The 13,434-nt window shown below is 41.1% G+C and overlaps 1 protein-coding gene across 1 annotated transcript; it reads left to right on the top strand.

Annotated features, from left to right (window-relative positions):
* The first annotated feature begins 11,323 nt into the window (after positions 1–11,323).
* LOC6902491 (zinc finger protein Xfin) lies at positions 11,324–13,194 on the top strand. The gene is made up of 5 exons (XM_002133000.3): positions 11,324–12,159; positions 12,215–12,325; positions 12,383–12,529; positions 12,591–12,647; positions 12,708–13,194. Exons 1-5 carry the CDS (start codon positions 11,555–11,557, stop codon positions 13,021–13,023), a joined length of 1,236 nt encoding a protein of 411 aa, XP_002133036.3. The 5' UTR covers positions 11,324–11,554; the 3' UTR covers positions 13,024–13,194.
* The last annotated feature ends 240 nt before the right edge of the window (positions 13,195–13,434 follow it).

The following is a 13,434-nucleotide window of genomic DNA, read 5'->3' on the forward strand; positions in this document are numbered from 1 at the left end:
TGTTTGCAAAAGTCAAAAACTTTCTTTCGCCTTCTCCTCTGCCTTTTGTGTGTGTTGAGTCCCACCACTCACCCAAATTTGCATCTATAAACGTATGAAAGTAATCTTTAGAATACTAACCTAAGACCATTACTGTTTACCCTGATTATTTCAACTCATTTAAACTATGTTTAGATATACGATTTGGAATCTTCTCTGGAATCTTACTTGAATTTTGGAAAAGCTGTACTCTTAAATTCGTAGTAAATTCGAGAAAACTATTTTCTATATTCAGCTCTACCCTCAGTAAAGTGTATTTCCAGCAGCGGTCTCCGGCAACAAGCTTTAGTTTCTTGTTTTTTCTAGCTTTTCTCAGTTTTGTATAAAGTTTAAGTACAGTGGGCTGCTGGCTGAGGGGTAACGAGGGGGAACATGTAACCACCTCTGTTTTAAGTGTGTACGCGGGCTGGTTAAATTGTTTAAGTGCCTGAGGGAAACATTAAATGAATTCATTGCCACCAGCACAGAACAATTTTAGCGTAATTGTACCAGAGCGGCAACTGAAATATAAGCCAGAGGAAAATGCAAACTAGCGATGGAATATACATATAGGAAAAATATGACAAAGCCAAAACAAAATAAGGGCAAGCAGATCATAGCCAGAAATCGAAGTTGTTTCGCCTTTCCATCGTATCTCTTCTTTGTGTATTATTAATTTAAATCTTAAAATTCTGGAAGACCTTTCCATTTATCACAGCCTAAAGTCTAATACCCATCCGTTCCCATTCGCCTTCCACAATTCCCTTCTCCCACAGATTTGTCGCTAATTAATTCAAATTAATAACCGCAATAAAACCTCAGACAGACATTTTATGACCACAAATTGTTCCCCAACTTGAATTAAACCACGAGCCCCACCTCTCTCCATAGCAAAACCCTCAAAGAAACCTTCTTACTTATAACAATTCACTTCCGGGCTGTTGCGCTCCTTAGCGTTTACTATTTATTGTCTGTAGAATAACAAGAAAATATGGCTTTTATTTATGCTAAATTTGTAGAAATTTTGCTCCTGCAAGTCCGTAAGTCTTCTATGTTTTGGAAAAAATGTTCATAAATGCAAAATTAATAATTGACGTCTAAAAAGTTAGCCAAGAAATTTGAATATTTGATTGTATCAAAGATTAAACCACCAAAGCAGACTAAAAAATACAAAAACATGAATAAAGTTGTATGGAAAATGTAAAAAAAAACAACAACAAAAAACTTTATAATATATTTAAAAACACGTAGAATTCATGGAATAATTTGGCTGGAAAAATGTATGAGTAAAAGTTAAGGACGATATGAAAAATTTACAGTTTTTCTTACAAATAAATTAATAAAACACGTGGAAAAACATACATAAAATTTCCAAGAAAACAGAAACTTACGAAATTTAATTTCAATTAGTATGCAACAGGCGGATGAACTTTAAAAAGAAATTCTCCACCAAAAGGCCAGGAAAAACTCCAACATAAACTTCAATTAATCCGCCCATCCTCAACCTCCAAGATAAAACAGACTTTATTCGCAGAGTAAATATAAGCTGGAAAACTCCACATATCTCCAGGCACCAGACGGCACTACAAAGATATGAAACAGCTCCAGAGAACAGGCAACATTCAACAAAAACTACGTTGCCAATGCAACAAAAATGGCCACAAGGTGCGCCACGTATTGTGTTGCCGGAGAATGTAAAAAGTTCTTTCGCTCATTTTGTTCCTTTTTAAATCCGTCTTGGAGCTGTCAGCAGTGCCCAGCAAGTTGATATATTTTTCACGGAATGTGCACATGACAAAAAGACCTGAACAAATCTAAAGACAGAAAGGGAGAAGGAGGAAGGAAGGGGTTGCGTCAAGTAGGGGAAAAATGTTGCATGAAAGCAGCAAAGACACCAAAAAGGAACAAGAAAGTGCAGAGATGAAAGGCCCCAGCACACATAGAAACCCACGAACTCATTATAAACCCAGGCAGTGCATGGCAACTTTTGAAGGCTCTTGCTACTGACAAAAAACAACATCCAGAAGCATAGAGAAGATTGGGGTTGTTAGCCGAATCCATAGATACCCTGTCAGGGCTATGTTTCCTAAGATTGAAGCATCGTTTTTAATGGTTTATACAAAAATTAGGTATTATGCAGGAAAAAGAAATCCTCCATAAATGATGGTCGAATATCTTCTCGAACTCAAAATACCCTCTGCTAGGGTATAAAACCCACATCTGAAGCATATGAAGAAGTTGTCTTTGGGTGTTGCGGCAAAACGCATCGACAGCCCCGGAAGCAAGCAAAAAAAAAAATGAATGAAAACTTCCGGAGGAGAGCATTTTTTGTGGTGTGTTTTCATTCCTGGTAATTCAGCAGCCACATCCTCATCCACAGCCTAGGCCGGAGCCCCAGGCGGGAAAACTTTATCGTTGAGTGCCTGATGTCATGCATAATGTTGCAAGCAAATGAGATTTACGAGGAAAAAAAAACACAAGACGAGTGTGGAGTAAGGGAAATTGGTTTAGGAGCGAAGGCTCTTCTATAAGAATATTTTTACTCTGAGCAATCTTTTGTGGGGGGAATGTTTATGGAAAGTATTTAATTAGGGGAAAAACATATCTAGAAAGAATGCAGTAAGCGCCCACAATTAAATTTGGAGGGAATATAACTCCCTTAAGGAAACCAGGTCCTTGACAACATTTTTAATGCAAGCCATGCAAATCCCCATTTACTTTTTAGTGGAAAAACGATGCTCCTTCTAAGAACATTACGCCTTGGTAAGTCTTCAACCATATATTCATAAATAGGGGTATCTTTTAGGGGAATCTTATTCCTTCGTAAATAGGCATTCAAACCTATAGAATACCACATTCTTTGGGGGAACCTTTTTTTCTCATATGGGCAGGATATTTCACCTGAGCAGGGACTTGAACTTTTCTGAAATATAACTGGTATACTTCATGTGTGTTAATTACGGGTATAACTGTTCCCCTAAGGAATCATGATCTAATTTATATAATATTTTTGATGAGGAAAATACCCCAGAAATCAATTTCAGGGTCGGGATTGTGCTTTTAAGATTGTAGAAATATAAACAAGAATACTATACCTGCGGTGTGTCCCCGATTGCTTTTGTTTACGGCTTTAGGACTGTGCCAAGATTTAGTTGAAAGTTTCTCTTATTGTGGTTATATTTGTTTTGTATGCCGCATCGATGACAAACTTGTTTTTCTCAGTGTCTTCCACACAAAAGCCAAATACGTTTTTCATTTTTTTCATCCTTTCTCTTGCAGTTAGTGTAGTTGTTTAGCTAAGTCAACCGAGAATCTTCTAACTCAGTTTCCTCAGAATATTGCCAAAGAAAAATACTGTCCAGCAGCTCAGAAAAGTTTAGCTGAACTTTAAGCCAACGTCAGCAACGTAAATGCAAACGAAGCCCCTGCGAAAGATACGAATAAAAGTTTATTTCAAAGTTTTGATGCACTTTCGAAAACTGTATAAATAAATGTTAGGTCCTCGTCTTTTTCGGCAGTCGTTGTACCCCCTAAGTCCTTCACGCTCACCCACACTCGAAGCCATTGGATGTTGGTTTATGGTAAATGCATGTTCAGTTGAGCCAACATATTGACCAATAGAAATGGGGCTTTCAGAAGGAAGACTTAGGTTGATCCTTGGGAAGCTGCAGCTTCACGATGTGTGTTTTTATTGGAGCTACATTATCATTGGTTTATCATTATTCATTTCATTAAATATTCTTGGAACCTGTGTTATGTTTTCGAAAACTTTCGTCGCCGGTTGAACACGTTTCGTGTATCAGTAGCTTTAGTGATTTCAAAACTACTCCTAATGCAATGAACACTGGCAGAATTGAGACCCTGGAATAACCCCCAACGGTTCAGCGAGTAGAGTTATTTATCAAGTTTTACTTCACTCACCACACCACTCTGACATAAGAATGTTTATAAGCAGCCAGCGGAAACGGAAGTGTAGCAAAGCGCCACCTGCTGGCAACAGACAGAGAATCCTTGTAGCTGCCATTGGGGACGTGGCAGGAAAAGGAAACAAACCGAGGGCTCTTTGGTTGAGAACTATAAGGATATATGTACACTAGTAGACGCAAAAGGAGCAGAAGGAGATACGACTACTCATAGATAAGCTCGGACTCCCACAGAGAGCGAGCCACAGAAAGAAAAGAAGAATGGAACAACTTTAAGAGCTTCAATCAAATTGCTGGACTTCATCATGTTGGCTTTATAATCGGTCGCTGTACTTTGCTTTTCCTTTGTCTATTATCCTTTGGCCCCGGGTGGACCACTTGTACAGCATTTTCAGTTGATTTAAGCCTTTCGTGTTTCTATTTTTCCTTTAACAACCAAACTAGTGCTTATTCTCAGTTTCTCTTGGTTTTTATTCGCGTACCCTTTATGGTCGTATTCTTGAACGTTTTCCCTGACATAAAAAAAGCGAAAAGCAACATCTTCCTGGTGAATTATGTACACTTCTCTTCGTTTTATTTTAACCCACTTAATTGTGCTATATAAGAACACTATAAGAACTTACTAAGGCCAAACAAAAACTTTGAAAACCCTGCCAAACAATTTAGCAAAGGCTAAAGGCACAACAAAATGCTTTCAAAGTCGCCTCAAAGGATCACGAAAGAATTTAATTGTTTTTCCGTTTCGCTTTGCATATTTCTTGCTCTGTTTTATTCATCTTATTTTCACTTTATATCATTTATTTTGCTTTGAAAATCCTACCATACACCATACACTCCAGCCTCTTTCGCTTTTTGCGAGTATATGATATGACTGGCAAAAGTAGAAAAATAAAGGAAAATAAAAAAAGGAGAAGCAATGCATCCGAAAAAAAGGAAAATCCTGCACCCACTTGAGGGCGACATTGCGGCCCGTCTCTATGGGAATAGCCTCGTCCTGCGCCGGCTGGGGTCCTTCCTTCCCCGCCTCTACAAGGGGCGACATGTCGACGCAGCCATGCCTATTGGATGGAGCACGTCTGCTCCGGCATGACACAAGAACTTGAGAGCTAACGGCATGCAGAAATTGCATTTAGATGTGCGAAGAAAATTGCTAAAGATAATATTTGCTTTTGAGGGAATTTCGAAATGAAGATGTTAAAGTATTTTAAAGATTCTCGTAAAATCATCGTCATACCTAGTGTCAAGTTTTGGGACCACAAAACGGAGCTAAAGTTATATTCACATCTACAATTAATTGCAAATAGCCTGAATGCACGACCCGACTTCTATCGGTGCAAAGGCCAACAAGTCCCAAGAATTTCCCACAAGCATCTGCAACACTAGCACAAACCTTGAAGAGATCCTTGGCATGGGGAATTTAAATGCATATAATTTACAGCCGTTTGTGTGGGTCTGCTCGTTGCATCTGTGTGTTATTTCAATTTTGCTCATTAGCCTTTAGATATGGTAATTAGGGCAGCATCCAATGAGTGGAAGTCAAACCAAATGCACTATTCATTAAGGTGAATACTTCCGCCTGGACAAAAAGCGGGCAGCTATCTTTAGCTCCATTGCAGTGCAGAAGCATTGACTAATTAACAACATCATCCTTGGGAGACTCCTTTGGCTAGCACTGAGTATTTTGTGTGCATTACTTAATTGCAAAACCAAATTATAGATTCCGTAACCATGGGAAATTCAAGCAGTGGTTCTATTAGTTATAAGGGCAGACGCAAGCACATTTTCGAAATTCGATTACTCTCGAATAATATAAATGAATATTTATGAATGAAACAAGCTTCTGGATCGACGAATAATATATAATGAAATTCACTGGAGTAAATCGTAAGACTTCTTAGCACAGTACGAGTATACTACGTAGATCTAACCTGCGGGCGGGTTTCTTGAAATATGGAAGCCCTCGTTCAACCGAAAAGGAATTCTGATTGATGAACATCAGGATTGAAACCGAGAAAGCGTGTTTTTACGACATCTGGAGTCCTCCAAAACCTGCCCACTCAATCACACGTATACCTCGTTTTCAGATCTATAGCAAATTGAAGTAAAAAAACTTCTTCCTGTTCTTGGAAAAAATATCAAGCAATTTGTATAGTTAGTTTAAGGGATTCAACAAGCCATCAACGTATATTGTCAGTCAAATGTGTTGAAACCAAATTGGATATTGGAAACAATGCCTTCTATTTCCAGTACTTCTATTGTTCTAAGCCTTTTCAAACAGTTGCCATTGAGCACCTGAAACTCTGCAGATATCTATTGCTTGTCGGCCATTGTCGTCGGCAAGGCTCTGAAAAGTAGGCCGACAGTTCAGACATTCCATTTAGGTCGAGACATATATATATGCGAATAAGCAGCAGTTAGTGACTGCCCACGGCATGCCCCATTACTCGTACCATCAACCCCCCAAAGCTGACTGACAGCGGCACGTTATTGGCCAGCTGGGGGCAGATTTCATTTTATTTTCTTGCCTCAGAGAAGGAGACTGTGTCCCGTGTGTGGGTGTTGAAAAATGACCATAGACTGTCCTTGTTATCTATCACCTGTCTGGTCTGTCATTCTTCTCGGACACACCACTCCCACTCCCCCGTTCCTCTCCATTCTGTTTTTGAGTCACAACAATTTTACAGTAGTTACGGCTGCCGGCTGTTGTTCTTGGTGCTTGGAATGATGCTGTGGCACTGAGCAAGAAAATAAAATGTATTGTATCTCGAGTCCTAAGAAAAAATGATATTTCTAAAAATAAGCTGGAGGGAACATTTTTACCCTATGTGATTAGAAGGAATTTATAATCATAGATTTGATAACATAATCATACGTTTTCACGGAAATATTTTCATTAGCTTTGGGTATCCTTCCATCCTTCATAGGGAAAATATCGATCTGCTAGGGTATCAGAAACGTAATCCTTTTTTTTTCTTGATTCCCACTGCAATCAAACATTTAAAACCAAAGGTTCAATTTCTCCAGCATATACACTACATGAACTGCAATCAGCTTGAGGTTGAATTTCTCATATTTTTCAGGCTCCCAGGCTTTTTACCGCTCGTTAGACACTACCAGCTATGGTATGGTGTGGTACCCCACAATGTTTGTAGACCGTAAAAACAAGTTCCAAAACTGAACCGAACTAAACCGAGCCGCCTCACAAATCTTTAACCCCCCAGAAAAGGGGAAAATATTTACACGACACACACGACTCCATTAAAACAAAACAAGGGGAAAATGGGCGAAGGGAAAAAAGTTGATTCCAAGCAGAGCCATGGTTTTTGTTCCACAACCAGAGGCAACATGTCTTCCATTGTAGGGGGTGCTGTGGGCAGAAGTTGCAGAGAATTTTCGGAGCATGTTACAGGCGGATGTTTTTTTAGTTTTTTTGTGACCAAGCATACGGAGAGTATGTGAACACAAATCCTATAAACACACTGGGAGGCAGGGATAGAGGGCACAGGACAGAGGATGGCCTGCAGAGGCATGCCACTTTGTGTGCAAGTCAAGCGCACATCTGTTGACCGAAAGCGCCGGCCAAACGAGGCTGCTTCCCCAAACATTGTACAATTTTAATGGGCTCATGGTGTGAATTGGACATGTCACCAGTCTACACTCTCGGTTCCACTCAACCTCATTCTTCACTTTCACACAGACATACAATATTTTTTCCTACAACTTTATTAAATTCGCTCTATTAAAATGGCTGAGAGTAGTGCCCCCGAAAACCAAACCATTTGTCATTAGTTTACCACTAGACAGCCCATTCTCCACAAGAGTTCCGACTTACGTCGTTGTTACTTACGTTGTTTACCACTCTTTTTGGGTGCGTCGTAAAAAATTTGCTGCCACGCTAACAGCACCCCGCCATCGCATTGCTTTAATTAACCAGCCTCATATGCTGGGTGACACCTAGAAGTATGCCATACAAATGAGAGCTCATCTGGTTGGTGGGTATGTGGGGGAGTGCCCGAATATCAGGGCCAGAATGGTAAATGACCCCCTAGTTTATCTCAGTCCCCGCAATATCCCATGGAAACTGATATGTCTGTTTACCCAGTAGCGTTGTCAAATGTCTCGCCCGGCCTTTGTTTTCCTTTTCGCTGTGAAAAATGTTGATGACTGCGGGTTGTGTTAGATGTTTGGGAAAATGACACCCGTGCTTGGGTTCGAGCTCGAAAAATCTGTATTTAAATGCAAAAATAATGACTGGGTCACGAGAAAAAGTCCTCACAACAAATTAACGAAATCAATTTGAAATTTTCATTGAGCACTTTCTGAAACTTTTCCTTTGGGTCAGCAGCATTTAAAGCACAAGCATAAAGGACCCACATACACATCGGTCCTTGGCCAAGCATTTATGAAGTCATTCGGAATTTCGACTGGAAAAAACTTTTCATGCAAAAGGCAAAAGTTTTAAGTATTAGCTTCAATTTTCTATGTCTACCCAATTCTATTAGATCCAGCGGTTGCTGCCTTAGCCTGTTTTTGCTGCTGTTTGGCAAGTTAAAATGTTTGGAGAGAAATTCGGAAATTTAATTCTTCTATAAAATGTACTCGTGCTCCGACTGGCCCTCTGTTGCCGTGTCAAGTGTATGTTAGCCGTAAGCGTTCTGTCTCTACACCAATTAGTAGACTGTGTTCAAGTAACAGTCTGCAAAGTTGCGGATGAGTGCGATATATGATGGAAAATATTTTCACAGAAGTGACTTGATCTAGTGGAAGTACTCTCTATTCTAACTTTAAACTAAAATCTTGATAGATTTGTTAATCGATGTACTAAATTATGGATTTTTCCACGCACTCGTTGAGCTGAGACAAATCCTCGGATAGGCGTTTAGCCTGTCCGGATGGATGAGGCTGTAGACGATATTCAACTTCTCCATCATGAGTATGAGGCACATCCGTTTTTAACCTAAGTAACAGAAGGGGTGCTGTTAAGAAAGGATATATTAATTGTTTCCATTTCGATACCATATCGCCCCCGAAATTGAACCGTTCTTTCTTTGCTCTGCTTCTTGTTAACTTAAACAGAATGCAGTCCCAATACTAAGTCAGTTTCCCCAATTGCTACTCCTTTTTCAGCGATAATGTTTGCTCTCTGGTTGCAATCAATACGTGGGCTGGCTACCATTTCAAATTCAGTTTCGAAAACTTTTCTTCCTTTTACTTTTCCTTGGTTCAAAAGTTAAGTGTTCCACAACTTTTTAAATGCTTTTAAGGGGCTGGGAATGTTTTAGGTTTCAGTAGGGTAAGGAATACCCACGGCTAAATCGATGTGCACAAGTTTTGACTGACATTTTTTATTTTTCTTTCTGCGGACGGCAACATCTTGGAATAAATGTATGATACATACGAATCTCCTCACTAAAGAATGTGGTTGCAGTTGCAGCTGGAAATGCTTTCGAGATGGGCCGTAATTTAGAGAACTGAACTTAACAGGCAGCATTCATTTATTTGCCAGCTGCCAAAGATAGTTTAAAGAGCGAGTATTTACTTAACCCTCCACCCCAAGTGATGCACTTGAGGTGGGGCCGCAGAAAGCGGCTTACAGCTGTATAATCCTTGGAAATGACATGTCAGTGGGAAGGCTCAGATACCGGGATTACCAGCACATGCAAATTGAAGTTGTTTGACGGAGGGCGAGCGGTAGTGCGGGTTAGTCTATGTCTAATCCAATTTCAATTGCTTAATCCACCATGACTGACACTAAGAGCGAGGTTGAAAGATGGATGCAGACGAAGGGCTGGGCTGTGGGAATACAATTTGTGTGGGGAGTGTTGGCCCAGCATCTTTACGCACCAAAGAACTTAGAATTGCTTTTAATTTACGCACTCACCCCCATATGAACTCGTGAACACACACAGGTACACACCCATGCAGGGAGAGATGATCGGTTTATCAACTGCGGTTGTGTTTCATTACAAACTCCAAGTTTTCCGTATACTGAATCCGTGCCACTCCTGAAACTAAAAGGAAAGCTGTTGAGAGCAGGTTACTACCGCGTCGGTACATACTGTGTGTGAAAGCTGGCCTCGACGATATCCCGCCCGGTTGTAGGGGCATAGACAGTGCGCTCCACGCAGGAATGGGAAAGGTGTGAACCTCTGCTTTGGCGCCATTGATTGTGGAAGAAAAAATATGTTAAACAACTTTTCTGCTCTCCGTTTCTAGCAGCTGATCACAAAGCTGCCAGACAGGTGATCGCGCAGAGTTTCTTCACGGACTGTGCTGCCGGACCGCCTTAAATGAACCAGGGCTGCCAGACTGTTGGAGTTCGGTCAACCGGGTAGGAGTTGAGCGCCAACAGAAATTTGAAATTTCAAATTTGGGAGGAGGGAAAGTTGATACTCAGGGGGAACCAAGTGGTGGCGCTGAACACCATGCCTAGTGGTCTCTGAATTGTGGTTGGGTCCTTATCAATCTGTGCGATTATGCATTTTAAATGAAATTGCACCCTTTATTACATTGTTCTCTCGCGACCCGGAGGGGGTTCTTCTCATTAAATCGGTGAGCATACAAATAGGAAAATCGAGGAAAGTCAACACTAATAACAATACTAATAAAATTGTAGCTGATCTTTTTACAGAGCATTCGAACATTTACGTTACACGTTTTTTGTATTTTCGCTCACTTTCACCAATAAAGGACGCTTTAATTAGTGAAACTGACAGGTCAGGGACATGGACCATGGACCAGAAAGCTGCGGTCAGGGTTGTGATCCCCCGCCAAAAATAATGAGAGACAATTTTGGCAAACTTAAAGAGGATTGGACTTGAAACACGTTTCCAATAAGAAGCACTTTCTTGGCAGCAGCAAGCGGCAACCAATAATGAGTGGACAAATGGCCTGAACCCGGGTACGATGCGACGAGAGGGCCAACAAACACGTCTCGTTGCCTGTTTTGCGTGAATTTATGGTAATGTAGGCAATTCTACGGCAACGGTAGCACAGCCTATCTGTCCCTCCAACCAACCAAAGAATTTTCAACTTAAGAGCACAAGGCTTGGCTGAAGTGTCGCCTAATTTATTTTCCACCTGGTGGCGACGACTGACAGATGAGCTGAAAATATCCGCCGCGTTGGGAAGTTGGCTATAAATAAAATTTATTTTTGAGCGCAATGCAATTACTGATTCGAAAATCGATTGAGACCAGCAAAATAATGAGACAGATCATTTCCACTCGCCTATCTATTATTATTATTATAATCAGCTGACTCCCGTGGAGCTGCCAACTTGTTTGGTTTTCGTTGGAAAAGTGGGCGTGGATTTTGAGCAGCACAAAAATCATCCACAACAAACTATAAAACAACGCGCAGAAATAATACTTAGTTTATGCTTTAATAAAAAAATCAACAAGACTTAATTGTTGCTTTACACAATTTGAATGGACAAAATCTGCAGACTTTGACCCCTTAAATGTGACATTAGGGTTTTGCAATCTACATGCCCCCGATTAACCCTTTAAAGCTCACAGCTAAGTACATGGCTTGTTATCGGAAATCGACGCGTGGATGGACGCCGAAGTTTACAAAGAATTAGATTGAGGCGAGTTTAAAAAAAAGTGAAAAATGGAGTACGTGTGCCGCGTGTGCCTGGATGGTTCCGCTCCTCTGGTGGACATATTCGCCGAAATTTGCGATCTCAGATTGAACATATCTGAAAGCAGCCCCGCCTGTGTCATCAGCAAGCTCGCACCTGAGCATTCTGTGGTACGTGGGGACTCTATGCCGCAGTTTATTTGTCCCTACTGCATTCATGGAGTCCAGACTGCATATGGATATAAGTTGTTATTGGACAAAAGCTTTGCAAATTATCAACAACGCTTGTTATCAAACAATGTTATCAATGAAACGTACACCATCGAAAGCAGCGATGAAGAGGAGGATCGCATACGTGCAAGGGAAATGCATGCGATTGAGGCGGTGCTCAATAATGCTATGCAAGAGACGGCGGACGAGGCGGTTGAAAATGACAGCGAAGAAGAAGGCACTTACACATTGAGGAATTCTCTAAGGAACTTCGCTGATGACCAGACTCGTCCGCAGATGAGCGTTTCAATGCTTACCCATGCCATTGACAAAATGGAGCAGATGCACAAGCTGGCCCAGGTGGCAAAAGCAGAGGCTCACATGCACAACAATTTACAACGGAATAAAGCCAATAAGAGGCAGAGGTAAGTATTATTGAGCAGAGCTTATACATAATCTATAATTAATATTGTCCCCCAGTCGTCACTGTGGCAAGTTGCTGTTTCCTGATGTGTGTGACAAAGGAGTCATGTCTGAGAGCCATCTAAATAGACATGAAACCAGTCACAAGAACAAGCAGACGTCCGAACTGTGAGTACATAATATGCCTGCGAACCCGAATCAATGCTAGTTTTTCCAACAAATCAGCAACACGAAACCTCTTGGAATTAGGAACACAACTGATCGTAGTCCGTTACCGAAAAAGAAGAAACCAGAGTCGGTGGAGAGTGATTTGGAAGTGCTTTCCAGCCTTGATACCTCTAGTCGCTCAAGAAGTCCACCGTTGCCAAATATGTACGTTTTCAATCATATCGAATGATTAAATAGACATTAAATAGTTTTTTATTCACAACAGCAACGACCTTGACACTAATATCTCAAGTCACACCAAGAAGACCAAATCATTGTCAAAGTAAGTTCATCCTTTCACCTAATGGGGTTTCTTCTTAACCTGTATTTTATCCCAAACCAGAAAACTGAATTTTCCGTGCCAGGAGTGCGGTAAAGTATTTTCGTTGAAAAGAACCCTGGAGAGACACGTTCGGTCTCACACTGGCGAACGTCCTTTCCAGTGCACGTATTGCGTGAAGAAATTTACTCGCATGGATAACCTGCTAAGGCACACTGGTGTCCACACTGGCGAGGGTCGTTACCATTGCCCTCAATGCAAAAAAAATTGTAGGCTAAAGTCTGGGCCTCAGAGACATGTTTGTAATAATCAGGCGAGGGTGCTGCCAGAAGCTGGAGATGCTGAAAAGAAAAGCGACTCACAAGTTAAGTTAAACTGAAGAAAATATGCCTGAAGAGCGTTCGGTCGTCCGTTTGCCTCGTATAAAATTTCCATCGAATCTTTACTTTTGTTCTTTTTAATTTTTGGCTAATTGACGATGAAAACCCATTTATTTAGAAAACATTGTAAGAACTGGTTACATGAATAAATAATTATTTTGTTACGTTTACCCCCTTGCCAACTGGCTTTTACGGCTTGAAGGCGTGCCAAGCTGCGTATGGCCTCCGGAAGGCATGTCAGCGGACGGTCTGGCGATGAGCTCCGTGGAGCTCCCTCGTCCTCGATCGGCTCTGGCTTCTCTTGGCCTTGTCGCCGCTGCGAGCCTCTCTTTTCTTCGACTCCCTCTGCTGAAGATTGTGCGTGGAAGCCAGGCAGTCGACGCAGTAGCCCAGCCTCCTCCCTGCGCGTC

This window comes from Drosophila pseudoobscura, chromosome 4 (assembly GCF_009870125.1).
Source record: "Drosophila pseudoobscura strain MV-25-SWS-2005 chromosome 4, UCI_Dpse_MV25, whole genome shotgun sequence".
NCBI classification, from domain to species: Eukaryota; Metazoa; Arthropoda; class Insecta; order Diptera; family Drosophilidae; genus Drosophila; species Drosophila pseudoobscura.